The following is a 16,477-nucleotide window of genomic DNA, read 5'->3' as shown; positions in this document are numbered from 1 at the left end:
GCGCCGAGCGGGCTGTGCGGGCTGGGGCCTGGCTGCCGCGTGTGTGCCCGGGAGAAGGGGGTGCACGAGGAGGAGGTGCCCGGGACCCCGGCTTTGAGAGCCGGCTGGTGATCCTCTCTGCATCCCGTGACCTTGACGCATAGCATCCTCACCTGCGACCCTTCCCCGCTGCCGTTTGGCCTTTGGACGGAGAAGGGCGGGGGTGTAGCGCACCTCTCTTTTGAAGCCCTTAGAAATCCAGCCGGAGGGGCGTGGCCGTTCTTTCTCCATCTCTCGGCGCTCTTTCATTTAGTCGGTATTTCGTCACCGGCAGTTTGAGAGAGCCGGCCGGGCGCTGGGCCAGATATCAATCTGGTGATCAGCCAGGCGCTGGACCAGATATCAATCTGGTGATCAGCCAGGCGCTGGACCAGATATGAATCTGCTGATAGACGCTGCGGGGAAGAAGCCCCCGAGAGCGGTGTCACTCGGGAGATGACACGTGCAGGGTGGGGCAGCCGTAGGTAGACGGTTGTTCCCAGGGAAAATAATACGCGAATAAATAATAATACAGGAATAAACTGGGTTTCACGCGCTCACAACAGCAAACCTACTTTTGCCCCGTCCTGGACATTACCCCACACTAGAGTCTGCATTCAACAGCATTGGTAATTGCTTCCTAGTGGAGACCTGAGCCAGGCGACTGACTTCTCTCAAGAAGCCGGTTGGGGGCAGTGCCCTTAAGTACCACCTACTCTGGTTGCAACTAGATATTCACTCCAGCGACCAAAGCCTTGACCCCATGCCTTGGCCTTTTCGTTGGATGTTGGATGATGACGTGAAGCCAGCAGAACAATTTGACCTTCACAAAGCCCCGCACTCCTGGCGGTCGTTTCTCCCAGGCTTTCACACTGTCTTAGCTTCTTGATTTGGTTCCTTCTTGGCTCACTGTCAGGTGTGCTCCTTAAGTCAGCCTACGGACTGGCCCAGAATTAGGGAGCCGTTATCATCATTTATGCAGCAAATTTGGAGCAGAGCGAGGCGTGCCTAAAATTATGGGCACCCCATGTAGTACTGTTAGAATTATCTCTTGTTTTATGGATTTGGTTGGGCATTTTGCGGTTCTATTTATACTAGTTAGTGAAAATCCCTATGGGTGTGACCTTTTAGTCATGTTTCATGTTGGGAGCCTGACTCATTTTTCTTTGCCGCCTTCCGCCCATTAGAATGTAAATTCCATGAAAGCAGAGACTGGACCAGCCTTGTTCACTGTTCTCTCTCAGCACTTAGACTAGTGCCTGCATGTCTTTCAATTTGAGTATTTTTATTTTAGACAACGATTTGATTTTCTTAATCAGTGCAATAGAAACAAATATGACATTTTAATATTGCATCTTACATCAAAGACTAAGCATATAGGGGAACTGCGGATGCAAAATGTTTGTGTGTGTGTTTTTTGTGTTTGTTTGTTTTAAATATATTTTTTACAGAGAGGAAGGGAGAGGGATCGAGAGTTAGAAACATCGATCAGCCACCTCCTACACACTCCCCACTGGGTATGCGCCCACACCAAGGTACATGCCCTTGGCTGGAATCGAACCTGGGACCCTTGAGTCCGCAAGCCGACGCTCTATCCGCTGAGCCAAACAGGCCAGGGCTGTGTGTGTGTGTTTTTAATAGTTTGTGCCCTGGCCAGGGAGCTCGCTTGGAGTGTTGTCCCAGTATGCCAAGGTTGTGGGTTCAGTCCCCAGTCCAGGTGCTTACGGGAGGCAACTGATCGATGTTTCTCTCTCACATTGATGTTTCTCTCTTTCTCCCCCCCCTCTCTAAAAATTAATAAGTGTGTCCTCAGGTGAGGATTTTTTAAAAAAACACAAAAACTAAAAATTTCTAGGTAGACTCCCAGGGGAACGGCCAGGCATTTAAATTGCAAATGCTTATCGGAATACTTTGTACCTAACATATTTTGGTTGTCTGGTCAGTATTGCTTAATAGCTCAGGCTTTGAGCTTATGTGCAAAGTTCATTGAGAGGGATCACTTTGTAGGCCACTGGTTGTCTGTCTCGATCCTCTCCCTTCCTCTCTGTAAAAACATCAATAAAATATATTTAAAAAAATAAAAATAAAAACATCAGAGGTCTGCCCTAGCCAATTTGGCTCACTGGATAGAGCGTCGGCCTGCGGACTGAAGAGTCCCAGGTTCGATTCCAGTCAAGAGCATGTACCTTGTTGCAGGCACATCCCCAGTAGGGGGTGTACACGAAGCAGCTGACCCATGTTTCTCTCTCATCGATGTTTCTAACTATCTCTCTCCCTTCCTCTCTGTAAAAAATCAATAAAATACATTTTTTAAAAAATCACAGTTCCTACAATGTGACAGAGAGTCTTTGCCCTTTTAAGAAATGGAATAATGAAGGACATGGAGGACCTGAACATAACTACTGATGTAGGACTGATCAAATTGAGTATCCCTGCTCCTGTATTTAGATTTTTTAAGGTTGAATATATTCAAATTGCTTTTAGACTTCTTCCTAAAAGATTCTACTCTCAATTCTATCCCTGTTTCTGAGAGGATTTCTATGCCAAATAAACGTTTTAAAGGACGTGACAAATCCGTGCTCCTCCCACCATGTAACAAGGATACTTCTGTCCCGTGGTTAGGGGCAACGGCTCTGTCATCATTGATTGACAACCATGGAGACAGAGCCATCTTTTTAAAAATGAAAATTGCTTACTAGAAGCTCTATCATATGTCCTTGACATTCAAAGTATTCCTTTCTCTCATCAGCTGATGACAGTGATATAGACAGGCAGGTGGCTATGTGTTTCCAGGGTCTGGATTGTGGGTAGGAAGCAACAAAAGCTTGCATTAGGCCCTGTTCAGAAGTTGCTTGGGAATACCTGTTTCTTACTGTTGCTGGGATACTGGAGCAGCCAGGAAGCCTAGAACAAAATGCGAGCATTTTTGTGTTCTGGCAGTGGGACTGTTGAGGAGGAAGAATGATAATATCTCCCAAGACTCTAGAAAAGACTTAAGTTATTGAAAAGCAGGAAAGACCTGTATTTTATCATAAAGCCTTGTGACCACGTGTGCCTTGAATTCTCTGCATACTTTCCTCACCAGGCTTAGTGGCACAGAGGTTATAAATAAGAGTGTAGTGGGATAACTTAGTAACAGTGATACCAGCTAATATCAAGCACTCACTCTGTACCAGGCTCTGTTCTGTTTTATAGTTAACTAGAGGCCCAGTGCATGAAATTTGTGCACGAGTAGGGTCCCTAGGCCTGGCTGGTGATCAGGACCTATCAGGGCCTTCCTTCCCCCAGCTGCCCGGCCTTCCTTTGTTCCTCGCCACCCCCTGGTGGTCAGCGCACGTCATAGCAAGCGGTCAAACTCCCGAGGGGACAATTTGCATATTAGCCTTTTATTATATAGGATAACTCTTTTCATTCTTACAAAATCCCTGTGAGACAGGCAGAGTTGTGCCTCATTTTACAGACTGGCTCTAAAAATGGAAGTATATTCATGCCCGGCCAGCATGGCTCAGTGGTTGAGTGTTGACCTATGAACCAGGAGGTCACAGTTCGATTTCCTGTCAGGGCACATGCCCAGGTGTGGCCTCAATCCACAGTGAGGGTGTGCAGGAGGCAGCTGATCACTGATTCTCTCTCATTGTCATTGATATGTCTATCTCTCCTCCTACCCCTCTCTGAAATCAATAAAAAATATATTTGAAAAAAAAATGCAAGTATATTCATGTCACTCCCCTTACCTGATCACTATATGCCTTGCCCCCTCCCCAAAAAAATTAATGATTCCCATATTTTTACTACATTCAAGATGGGGCCGAGGAAACATCTTAACAAGCTCTTAACAAATATAGGAACAGGATAAAAACCTAAGCCCCTTGGGGTGGGGGGAAGTTGTCACACATTATCCTCTTACACTGGTCCTTGCTGGCTTCTCTAGTTTCATCTTTTACCATTCTCAGCTTCTCGCCGCCGAATTACTTGAAATAGTCTTTGCCTGGGAATTCAGGTCAGATCTGGACTGCGTTGAAAGCCTGTGCATGCATCTTGTCCTCCTCAAGATGATTCAGGGAGGTGGCCCCTCCCGCTTCTTACAGGATTTGTATTAAAATTATTGGTCTTCCCCACCCTTCTGCGAGTTGCTCTGAGGTCTTAAGCATTATTGAGTTATGGTGCCTGTTGCTTTACCATGTGCACAGTAAACATGCAACCATTCATTGAAGTGGATTCGTGGCAGATGTCTCTGGCCAGGGGAATTTTGCTTCTGTAACTGATGTCTTGTCTTTCCCACTTCAGCTCCTGGTGGGCCCACGTGGAGATGGGGCCCCCAGATCCCATCCTGGGAGTCACAGAAGCCTTTAAAAGAGACACCAACAGCAAAAAGATGAACCTGGGAGTCGGTGCCTACCGGGACGATAATGGAAAGCCTTACGTGCTCCCTAGCATCCGGAAGGTGAGTGTGCCGTCCATCTCCTGCCGGGTTGGGATAAGTACACTGACGGGAGCTCCCAGGGAGCGGCAGAAAGACCGCTGGACTGGGAGCCAGGAGACCCAGGCTCAGGTTCTGGTACTAACTGTTCCCATCAGGTTGTCTGAGCTGCAGTCCCCTTGGCTATAAGAGAGAGCCATTGGAAGTGCCATGGTCTTTCCTAAGTTTGCATTTCTGTGATTGTCTCTGAAAGAGTCATAATGTCATATGTAATTCTGAGAGTGCACAAAAGGACCAAGAATTTCAGTGCTGTCTCACACATAGAATTAGGCCTTCGTGGATGGGCATCACTCTTATTTTCCATTTCTCTCATTTTAATTGCCTTTATAAAGCCCACCTTCTCACACAGACACACTCTGTCCTTTTTTCCTATTGAACTGTAGAATAATTTTCTTTATTTTTGTTGCATATTTATTAGTAGTCTTACTATTGGTTATTATAGTTATAATTTAACTAATCCTCTAGGAACAATTCTTTTTTTTTAAATATATTTTATTGATTTTTTACAGAGAAGAAGGGAGAGGGATAGAAAGTTAGAAGCATCAATGAGAGAGAAACATCAATCAGCTGCCTCCTGCACAGCCCCTACTGGGAATGTGCCTGCAACAAAGGTACATGCCCTTGACTGGAATCGAACCTGGGACCCTTCAGTCGCAGGCCGATGCTCTATCCACTGAGCCAAACCAGTTAGGGCGGAACAATTCTTTTTTAAGAAAGTATGTCTTCCTTTGCATCTGCCCCTCCTCCATTGAAATATGACTGTGCTGCTTTGCCACTTCCAAAGTGGATGGTGATGTGTCTATCGTTCCTCCGTACTGCAGAGCTAGGCACCATGAGTGGCAGTTCAGAATACTCTGGGGTAAGAGTATTCTCTCACCACCTGAACTGTTACGCCCTCATGAGCCCCTGTGAATAGAGCGGGGGCTGACTGAACCACTGAAGAAAAACTTCTGAGTACATAGGAGTGCACATTAGGTGTCATCTCTACAAGTCTCTTAGTAGCAAAAAGGACTCAAGAAGCAGGGTGTGCTTTTGGTCTCAAATCAGTTTAGAATATCCAGCAAATGTAGCTGTTGTAAGCTGGAACCCCACCACACACTTGTGTACGTTAGCTCATCGGCTCTTCACCTCAACCATATGAGGTCTAGGAACAGCTGTTCCCTCAATCAACAGATGAGGAAATGGCTCAGAAAGATTAATAATTTGCCCAGGTCAGTACAGCTAGTAAGTTCTTAGACTGGCATATATCTTGAAATACTTCCTTTTTATGTATTTTGTTTGATTTTTATTATCTTACTAGAGGCCCAGTACACAAAATTCATGCACTTGGTGGGGAGGTCCCTCAGAGGCAGGAGAAGCTCCCACCACTGCCTCTGCGCTCGCCAGCCGTGAGCCCGGCTTCTGCACTGACCAGGGGGCAGCTCTTGCGTTGAGCACCTGCCCCATGGTGGTCAGTGTGCATCATAGTGATAGGTCATTCCAACATTCAGTCTATTTGCATATTAGCCTTTTATTATATAGGATATCTGTTTTAAGTGTTGCTCTTAAATCTTGTTATGGTGCAGTCCAAGAATGCCATTTTATGTTAAATGGTAACCAAGAGACACTATATATACCCATCCACATAAAACTGAACTTTAAAATTAATTTAAATATTTCTGTTCTGCAATATAACATATAAAGTATTCTACTTACTCTTCCTCTGGGACAGTATCTCCAAATAAAAAAAATAAAGCTTTACCTCCAAAATTTAAGTAGAACTAATTTAATACAGGCTGGGGCAAAAGTTAGGTTTACAGTTGTGAGTACACGAAACAGTTTATTCTTGTATTATTATTTATTAATTACTGTACTATTTTCTGTATGAACAAACTATAAACCAACTTTTGCCCCACCTGTCTTAATCAAGGTAATTCCAGGTGAAAAGAGCTAAACAGATGCTTTTTCTCTTGTCTAGGCAGAGGCCCAGATTGCTGCAAAAAATCTGGACAAGGAATACCTGCCCATCGGGGGACTGGCCGAGTTTTGTAAGGCGTCTGCAGAGCTGGCCCTGGGCGAGAACAGCGAAGTGCTGAAAAGCGGCCGGGTAAGCGAGCAGACTCCGGTGTCATACAGGGTCTGTCATTGAATGTAATAATTTAGATACGTTTGAGATAATTCAAATAATTTAAAACAAATAAGAAAAGAAACATCACTTTGTGCTTGGTGATGGTTTTGAGGTGGCCACGCTTTTGCTAATAAATTGGCCCTACTTAAATAAAAGATTTTTTTTTCCAAAAATATGGTAGTGATTTGATAGAGTTGACACTGCTTTTCTGCTAGTTTCCATGTGCTTATGTTCATTTTACATTAAATACACTTTAGAAACTCTAAACTCTGCCTAGTTTTAGGCCTATACTTAGCCCCCACCCTCATGCCCTAAGCTTCCAGCTTAGATGGAGGAAGCAAGCAGGAAACAGGCCACAGGTAGGCTCTGGCAGCTGGGACCAGCCGGGCACTCTGCTGGTCCTTCACAGCCCTGCTCCCTTCCTGCTGCCTCCCTCCTCTCTGAGGTCCAGGGAGCATCACTGCAGCCATGATGGGGAGCACAAGTGTCCCTTACTTACCTCCTTCCAGTCCCTGAGAGGTCCCTTCTTGTGGAAGAGAGGTGGCCCTAAAGGTCACTGCACATAAGCTTTTTGCACACAGATTCCCGTATGCACCGTGGAGTACATGCAGGCCCACACTTGTAGTAGAGTCTAGCATCATGCATGCGGGCCACCAAACAGCTCACCTGACCCTACAGCTCATGTGCCTTGTAGTTTACTTTCTTTTGAAACGTGTTTCTCTAATGGATACATTTGTATGTTTAAATTTTTTTTCTGTTTAAGTCTGGGGGAAACACACAAAGTAGCAAAACTAAGCCAACACTTCTCCCCTCCGCACCCCTCCAAGGACAGAATAAATACATTTTATTTACAAGACTGGTCGAAGTCCACAGGTTAGTTCATTGACTCAGAGTAAAACATATAACCTTGACCCAGTGGTGATGGAGCAATGACCATAAGTCATGGGCAGAATATGGTTTGACTGATATCCATACAGTCAACCACCTGTTAACCCCTCGTGAAAACTTGTGGGGGGGGGGGTTTCCTGTAATGTTTGCTTAGTCTGTGTACCTCTAGTCAATTGTTACCTAAGTATGCAACTGGCCTATCTTAAAATAACATCAGTTTGCCTTTTATAAACTGCTGTGCCTTTGTGAATCATTGGTATCAGATCTACAGTCAGGTGTTTATTTTTATCACGCCAGAGTTTGCAGAGACTAAGTTTGGCTAGGGAAGAGTTTGTTGGTTGGGTTCCTTCCATTAATGCAGTGTCTATCAGTCCAGAAAACAGGTTGATGTTTTGTAGAGCCTTGCTTCTATGGCGCCTTAAAAAAAAACACTGGTTTCCTACTCATCTCCTACATGGACTGGTGTGAAGAAACAGTTCTACTCAGGCATCTGTCCAAATGATTAACATTTCAGATTCTGAAAACTCATACAAGGAGCCTCTTGGACAACTTTTGATATGTAGTAATGTTAGTCTAAGGTACTTTTCAAGGACCTTTGATGTTCAGAGTCACTCCATTTTGTATAATTCTACAATAATGTTTAAATGTGGTAATTGTTCTTGGTGTCTTTTTCCCCCCACTGGGGAGGTGGAGATTTTGTGTCCTGAAAGTCTCACGTAACACGGGATGTGCTACTAACAGGCTGTAAGGAATTAGCTTCTGCATCAGCAGGGCTGTTGGAAACTGAAGAGACCGCCCTTTGGGGAACCAGTGAGGAGAGTCCAGTCATTCTGTGGCTTAGCAAATGGGGAAATGAAGCAGTGCCGTTCTCTCATTTCCGGGTGCTCATTTGGGGGTGTCCCAGCCTCTGTGCCTCTCTATGTTGAGCTCAGGGCGTGGTGCCTCACTGACCTCGTGTCTCTCCCGCAGTACGTCACCGTGCAGACCATTTCTGGAACCGGGGCCTTAAGGATCGGAGCCAGCTTTCTGGTGAGTCTGGAATGTCGTCAGCAAAGGGCCGTAGGATGGCGGGTTTTCTACCGCATGTGTGTGTGCTGACCCAGACGTAGACTTCCTGTCTCCACAACCTGGAAGACTTCTCATTCCCTGATAAATGAACTCGGGGGTTAAAATTAAAGTACTTAGAAGAAATCACAGACATTATCATTATAGTAAGACAATATAATAATAATATAATTTATTGAGCACATCCTGTTACTAGGAGCTTTTATATTTTAACTCATTCGATCTTTCTGAAGGAGGTTCAGTTAACACCATTTTACAGATGAAGAAAGTGAGGCCCCGGTAGGTGCTTGGCCACGCGGCCGTGTAACTCTCAGAGCCTCGGTTCCTCCGGGAAGTCTCGCTGCTTAGTCAGTACTGGCTGTCACTCAGGGAGAGGAGCTGTGTTTCAGGAGAGAAAAACGTCTTTTCCGTAAAATAGATCAACTTTCTCACCTCCCCGTTCATCTGTTTTTCATTCCCTTTCATCCCGTCTCAGCAAAGGTTTTTCAAGTTCAGCCGAGATGTCTTTCTGCCCAAGCCGACCTGGGGGAATCACACGCCCATCTTCAGGGACGCTGGCATGCAGCTGCAGGGCTACCGCTACTATGACCCCAAGACGTGCGGCTTTGACTTCACGGGCGCCATGGAGGACATTTCCGTAAGTGTGGCTCTGGGGGGAGGAGGGGAGATCAGGAGTAAACCTCCTTGTGGAGACTTGAGGTCGCCCAACATGGCCTCAACACCTGACGTAAAACACGGAGGATGAGCCAACTCCAGACCTTGGGTTCTTTTTGTTATTTACCAAGTAATAGTGACCCTGTGGCATTTCGGGAAAATTATCTCCTTGTCAGCTGCACAGCGATCTCACGGTTGTTTGTCTTTTCAGAAAATGCCACAGCAGAGTGTTCTCCTCCTGCACGCCTGCGCCCACAACCCCACGGGCGTGGACCCTCGCCCCGAGCAGTGGAAGGAGATAGCCTCCGTGGTGAAGGTGAGGGCCGAGCTGACTGGTGACAGTTCTGTGTGGTGACAGCCTTCGGTGCTTCACTGGCAACAGCTGAACAGACAACTACCTGGAGCCCACGTGAAATTTTCACACTTTTTTTAAAAAATGTGTTTATTTCAGAGAGGAAGGACGAGGGAGGGAGAGAGAGAGAAATATCAGTAATGAGAGAGAATCATTGATTGGCTGCCTCTTACACCATCCTACTGGGGATGGAGCCCGCAACCCAGGCATATGCCCTGACTGTGAATCGAGCCATGACCTCCTGGTTCAGGGGTCAACCCTCAACCATTGAGCCCCACTGGCCAGGTCCACACATTAATTAACAGCCAGGAAAGGGCTCCGCATTTGCGAGATTAATAATTCTGTACTTGATGCTACCTGAGCGGGTGGAAAGAATTTCTGTTCCTCAGCCGGGTCTAGGAAATTCTGATAAGACTTGGTCATTGCCTGGCCTGTATCGTAGGCATCCACTGGCCCCACATGTCTGCTGGTGGGGTCTCCAGCTGTCCTGGTCAGTGGTTAAACTTGTTCATCCTTTTCCACTTTTCCATGTCCCCTCCTATCCTTGCCACTTCCCTCGGCATCGCCATTGTCACTCGTGGGGTCAGAATTCCTAGGGAGGAAGATACTCCTGTCGCCTGCATCCCCATTGTCATTCCTTTTGGTTCCCCTTCCTTTACATTCTGTCAGACCTCAGCTGCACACAGAATGAGAGAGAGAAGCCACATTCGGAGAGCACTCTCAGGGTGAGATGGCTCCTACGTGGCCAGCCCTGAGCCCCGGGTATGAGATGAGTCTGCCAGGGTGACGTTAGCTCCAGAAAGGCTGGTGCTGATCCTGTGCTGACTAAACCGAAATAATTACCCGACCACTCAGGGCCTAAAACAAGCTTCCCATTTGAGTAAGCAGCTGCCTGGGGAGATGGAGATTAAGATTCTCCTCTCTTAGTGTCTTCTTGAGGGACCATACCAACCGGAGTAAAGAAATGTACATTGATATCTGAACCCTTAGGGAACGGAAACGTCGTCAGGCTGCCTGGGGAGGAGACTGTGTTGATTCTGTCTCTGTGAGGCAGGCCTGGGCCCAGTAAGCACAGCGACCCTCTGGGCATCTTGAGAGGGGCTGCCTGGAGTTTTCATCATCTTCTCTTTTCCTTCCAGAAAAACAACCTCTTTGCGTTCTTCGACATGGCCTACCAAGGCTTTGCCAGCGGCGATGGCAACAAGGATGCCTGGGCTGTGCGCCACTTCATCGAACAGGGCATTAATGTTTGCCTCTGCCAGTCCTATGCCAAGAACATGGGCTTATACGGTAAAGTGAAGGTCCCAGTGCGCGTGTGTGCTGATGACATTGAGGAAGTGCTGGGAGGGGTGCCACACAGGTGTGGGGTTGCGTGTGTGTGTGTGTGTGTGTGTGTGTGTGTGTTGTCCCTGTCCCTCCTTCCCCAGAGAGGAAAGACAGGTAAAATGGATTGTACTGATCTTAGCCGCATCTTCTTTACTGTCCTTGAATTTTCCCAGCAACGAAAACTGATTACTGCTTCTCTAAACAGTGTCTATGAGCCACAAAGATGGATACAAGAGAAAGAGACCTTTAAACACTCTTGAGTATTCACCTTTCTGTTGTACCCGGATTCACCGTCCTGGTTGCTAAAAACTTTTTACTTATAAGAGCTATTTTTGTGGTGTTTCCGTTGGAAACAGCTAATGTGTGGCACATGTAATCGTGATTTGCTTTAGATAGAACTAGACGACAAGATCCATTCTGTCTCTTCAGGTGAGCGTGTGGGAGCCTTCACTGTGGTCTGCAAAGATGCCGATGAGGCCAAAAAGGTGGAGTCACAGCTGAAGATCTTGATTCGCCCCATGTATTCCAACCCTCCTGTCAACGGGGCCCGCATCGCCTCCACCGTTCTGAACAGCCCCGATCTGCGAAAGCAATGGTAAAGACACGTCGCCGCCCCAGCCACCCCCCCCCCACTAGGTCTTCAAAGCTTGTTTAGAATCAGCCACTAGTGACGCCCAGCATCACACAGCTGCCACATGCGGAAGCGGGCAGGGAGAGAAGAGTGCCTTTTGTTAGCACTTTCCAATAAATACATTGGTCTTTCCCTCAGAGAGACGAACATAATGCAAAGATGGTATTGCCTTTTATTCCATCATCTCCAGGTTAAGTAAATTCAAGTTCATATTGAAGTACCTTACAGAGGAAAACTTCCTGAAGAAAATCATAGTTTTGTTTTTATTTTAATACCATCTGAATACCTTGGCACCTGAGCTCTAAGGTAGTGTTACTCAGTATTTGTTTGTTTTTTAATATTTTTTTTATTGATTTCGGAGAGGAAGAGAGAGAGAGACATCAATGATGAGAGAGAATCATTCATCACATGCCCCCATTGGGGATCAAGCCCACAACAAACAGAATGCTATAAAATAGTTTTTTCTTCCTGGACCAGCATATGACTCAGTCAGGGGCACACTAGGGTCCACTAGAGAGTACTCAAGGAAGGTGAAAATGCTGTGAGCTGTGGCGTATCTAACGGGACTTGGCCAGAATGGAGCTGCATCCCAGGCTTTTTACAGGTTACAGGAAGTGAAAGGCATGGCCGACCGCATCATTAGCATGCGGACCCAGCTGGTCTCCAACCTCAAGAAGGAGGGCTCCTCTCACAACTGGCAGCACATCACCGACCAGATTGGCATGTTTTGTTTCACAGGACTGAAGCCCGAGCAGGTGAGTGGACTCTCGGTAGCAGACCAGTTACTCAGTCCCAGGACACCTTCCTATTCAGGATTACCCCGAAAACAGTCATTTTGGAGGCTTTTAGGGAAATGAAGTATCTATGTAGCATTCATTCTGCTTTGTTTTTTAGTCATTTACCTATCTGCATCCTCCAGGAGGTGTATACTTCCAAAGAGCAGGACTTATCTTCATCATTTTTTATAAAAGAGATAACCACTGATTCTCTAAGAGAGACCAGAACACGCAAGGACCTAAAAATTAGAAAGAGAAACAGCTGATCCACAGCTGGATCCTGCATCTGTTTTTCCTGCAAATGCTGACTCTAACATTTTTTTCACCCATTCCTCCTCAGAATTCATCACCCTATTTTAAAGTAGCTTTCCTTCCTTTCACTCTAAGCTAACATGCCAAATTCTGGGAGTAGGGTTTAAGTGCAAAAAACACAGAGCCTCTGTTATTTTTCTATCTTAACACGTGACTCTTGTGCCAGAGCTGGGGGGACACACACTCGCGTGAGCTGGACATGCCCAAGCATTCTTCTCTCTGCAGGTGGAGCGGCTGACCAAGGAGTTCTCGGTCTACATGACAAAGGACGGCCGCATCTCCGTGGCAGGGGTCACCTCCGGCAACGTGGGCTACCTTGCCCATGCCATTCACCAGGTCACCAAGTAATGTTCCCGACGAGAGGAAACAGAGACAACCCCCCTGCCGACCTCTGCTGCTGTGGGCTGCACACGGAGGAAGGGGGAGGGTGGGTGGTGGTGGGCGGATCACTTCTTTCAACCACAGTACTTAAAACTCAGCGATGGAATGGTTTCTCGGCGAAGGACGTGTAGAGAACTAGGCAGAGGCATCTGTGGCTGGTGCGTGGAACTTTGTGGCTCTAAACCAAAATCTCCCTCACCTGTGTACCTCCAGCTTTTCCGAAAGAGTTTACATGTACAAGAACGTCATAGCCAAAAACCTGTCAATCACACCATTGCAATATTGCAGAAGCTTTAACCGAAGCACCTGATGGTGTCGATGCCACGTATTCGAGCCTCTGTGAGAAGACCTGGCTCCAGCCATCATGGTCAGCCTCACAGTTGTGCTTCCGGATTGAGCAGCCTCACCAACAGACCACATTGTAGAAACCGAGCTTCGTGAAAGCCAGCGCGTTGGCTGCCACTGCGACCAGGAACACAAAAAGATGCTGTTTCCGGTCTTACTTAAGAAAAAGAGCAAGAAGGCTCTGCTTCTGGTACTTATTTGTGGGCATTTCAATGTTCCCTTCTCTTCTGTCAGCGCTGCTCTTCTCCATAGGCACAAAGATCTATAACCAGCCTAGATTTTCACCCTTTTCTGCTTGATTGACCATCAACCCCACCCGGTAGCACTTACTCATCTGAAGAATGAAGAACATAATTTACTGCTCACCCCACACCCTCACCTTTCTCAATGAAGAATAGTGGAGAATGGTTAACAGATTATTGCAGCGTCCTCTTCAGTGATTGCTTGTCTCCCGCCGGATGTCGCCTCTGCCCAGTTGGACCTCGTACCCTAGTGCAGTGTTGTGCAGCCACTCGTCTCCCGCCCCAGGTCGGGTGATGGGGGACTGAGCCAGGCAGGAGGATATTCAGGTTTTGGTTTTATCCTTCGTGCGCGTCCAGCTGGGCTCGGGCTTCATTCACCCTTTAGAAAGATCACCACCACCTACTCTAATCGTGTAGACTTACTGCAGCCTGGTTTCTCTGTTACAATAAAGTTACTGCGACCCAACCACTGTCGACTATGTTATATTTTCTCTTTAATGGGAGGGAAGGGCAGGAGTGGGTGTATATCCGGGAACTCTGAAGTCATGTCCAGCTGACCATGGGCCAATGGGGGTGTGAGCTGTTCTGAATGTAAACTAAAGCCACATCCTTGTCTTGCTGTCACTCAGCTTGTGTAGTCCACAGATGTTGGAAATGTAGATATGACCCACTGGCCCGTGGGGGGCAAGTGGAGTACCTCAAAGGATCTGTGGGTGTCAGCAGGGAGCGGAGGAGATGGAGGGGAGGTGGCAGCTTCAGATGGCTCTGGGAGTGAAGGTGAAGTTAAAAGAGTGATGCCACCTGGATGTAAGATGACCACTGGGGACAGACCCTCATCCCCAGTAATGAGAAATAGGGAAGTGAGAGGTGCTGTGAGAATGAAAGTCCAGGATGGCACACCTTCAATTTTTCAAATAACACAAATCCTGTTTTTATTTTATATATGTTTTTATTGAATTCAGAGAGAAAGGAAGGGAGAAGGAAACATCCATGTGAAAGAAATATCAATCAGCTGTCTCCCATATGGACACCGAAACCCCAACCTGGGTATATGCCGTGACTAGGAACTGAACCGGTGACCTTTTGGTGCCTGGAATTGAACCTGAAACATGGACCCCAACCGGGAATTGAACCATGACCTCCTGGTTCATAGGTCGACACTCAACCATTGAGCCATACCAGCTGGACCACAATCCTATTTTTCTGGAACATCTATTGATGCTTAAAAGTTGGCAACTGATTCAACTTTTTAAAAATATATTTTTAATGATTTCAGAGAGGAAAGGGGAGGGAGAAAAAGAGAGAAACATCAATGATGAGATAGATTGGCTGCCTCCTGCACTCCCCCATACTGGAAATGGAGCCTGCAACCCGGGCATGCGCCCCGACCAGGAATTGAACCGTGACCTCCTAATTCATAGGTCGACAACCACTGAACTACGCTGGCCTGATTCAATTTTTTTAATGATTTACAGGCAAGATGCAAACAATAGGTCACCAGTTTGCAACCTCTACCATAAAGTCATCTATGTCAGCAGACACGGAGCAATGGCGCCTGCTAGGCCTCAAGGTTACGCTGTCCCCTTCTGCTTAGTGCTAGGAGCCATTCAAGGCGGGCCAGGCCGGCCATGGAGCAGAGGTCAGGCCCCGAGGAGGGGGCAGCGGGCTTAGCTTGCTATTTCCCTCTGGTTGCTCACTCCCTGAGGGGCACAGGGTATACAGCAGGCTTGCTCCTGACCCCAGCTCTTCTCTGTCCCTGTTAGAAACGGATGCACCAAGGTGGTAAATGGATAAGTGAGCTTATCTAGAACCGGCTTTCCCTGATGTCTTTGGGGAGGTATCTTAAAAGGAAAACAGCATGTTATTCGGCTGCTCCGTTCAGGAACTGACTGCCCAGGTTAGCAGAAGCAGCTTTAAGTCTCCCTGATGGAACCACATGGTTGAAAGTTGGCCACCAAGCCAGCAGGAAAGGGAACCTGACCCCCGCTGACCTCGTTATTTTTAACCACAGGTATTGCCAGCTCACCCTGGACTAAGTCCCTTTCCTCACCAAACAGTCACGTGGGGTGTGTTTTTCTCAGCAGTTCAGACTGTTTGCCTTCAACCCTATCCTAGTTTTCTAGTCGGGGACGAATATGTTCATGTTCCCTCAATGGAGGAGGTAGTTTGCCTGCTCAGAATAGCCTCTGTTTTTTTTGTTTGTTTGTCTTTTTAAAATATATGTTTACTGATTTCAGAGAAGAAGGGAGAGGGAGAGACGGAAACATCAATGATGAGAATCATTGATCAGCTGCCTCCCGCATGCCCCCCACTGGGGACTGAGCCCACAACCTTGGCATATGCCCTGATCAGGAATTGAACCGTGACCTCCTGGTTCATAGGTTGACACTCAACCGCTGAGCCACACTGGGCAGGCATGCCTCTGTTTATTATAGTTAAAAGTAGAATAGTTTCCAAATCTGGATTTTTAAAAAATATATTGTTTCCCTAGCCTTATCTCTGGACATTCTGACCCACAATATGTCTGAGCTGAGGTTTGGGAGTCATTTTGTTCTTCAAATAATAAAAAGAAAATTTTCAAGGAGGTTCAGAAACACGCGATCCTTTGACCAGCCATTGGGTACTGTCGGACTGAACTGCCTCCGGCTTCCATCTACATGGTCAAAGTCCAGCTCACTCAGCCGGCCTGAGAACTTTTTTAACCTTTTTCCTTTTGGACTGTGGAACTTTTTTTCATAGAAATTGTTGGTTGGTAGCTAATAAATAGAAGATAATTGTTTTCTTTTTTTAAAATGATAATCTTAAAAAACTCTTGAGAAGCCCTGGCTGGGTAGCTCATTTAGTTAGAGTTGTCCAGATATGCCAAGTTTGTGGGTTCAATCCCCAGTCAGGGCACATAT

General features: G+C 46.7%; 1 protein-coding gene across 1 annotated transcript; it reads left to right on the top strand.

The window, feature by feature from the left end:
- The first annotated feature begins 4,267 nt into the window (after positions 1-4,267).
- Positions 4,268-14,046, top strand: GOT2 (glutamic-oxaloacetic transaminase 2). The gene is made up of 9 exons (XM_006752886.2): positions 4,268-4,462; positions 6,456-6,584; positions 8,463-8,522; positions 9,034-9,195; positions 9,424-9,528; positions 10,704-10,854; positions 11,320-11,485; positions 12,126-12,276; positions 12,835-14,046. The coding sequence occupies exons 1-9, from the start codon at positions 4,283-4,285 to the stop codon at positions 12,955-12,957; spliced, it is 1,227 nt and encodes a 408-aa protein (XP_006752949.1). The 5' UTR covers positions 4,268-4,282; the 3' UTR covers positions 12,958-14,046.
- Positions 14,047-16,477: the final 2,431 nt, after the last annotated feature.

Source organism: Myotis davidii, unplaced genomic scaffold, assembly GCF_000327345.1.
Source record: "Myotis davidii unplaced genomic scaffold, ASM32734v1 scaffold590, whole genome shotgun sequence".
Lineage (NCBI taxonomy): Eukaryota > Metazoa > Chordata > Mammalia > Chiroptera > Vespertilionidae > Myotis > Myotis davidii.
Note: the sequence above shows the minus strand (reverse complement) of the source record. Positions and strands in the feature narration are given on the sequence as shown.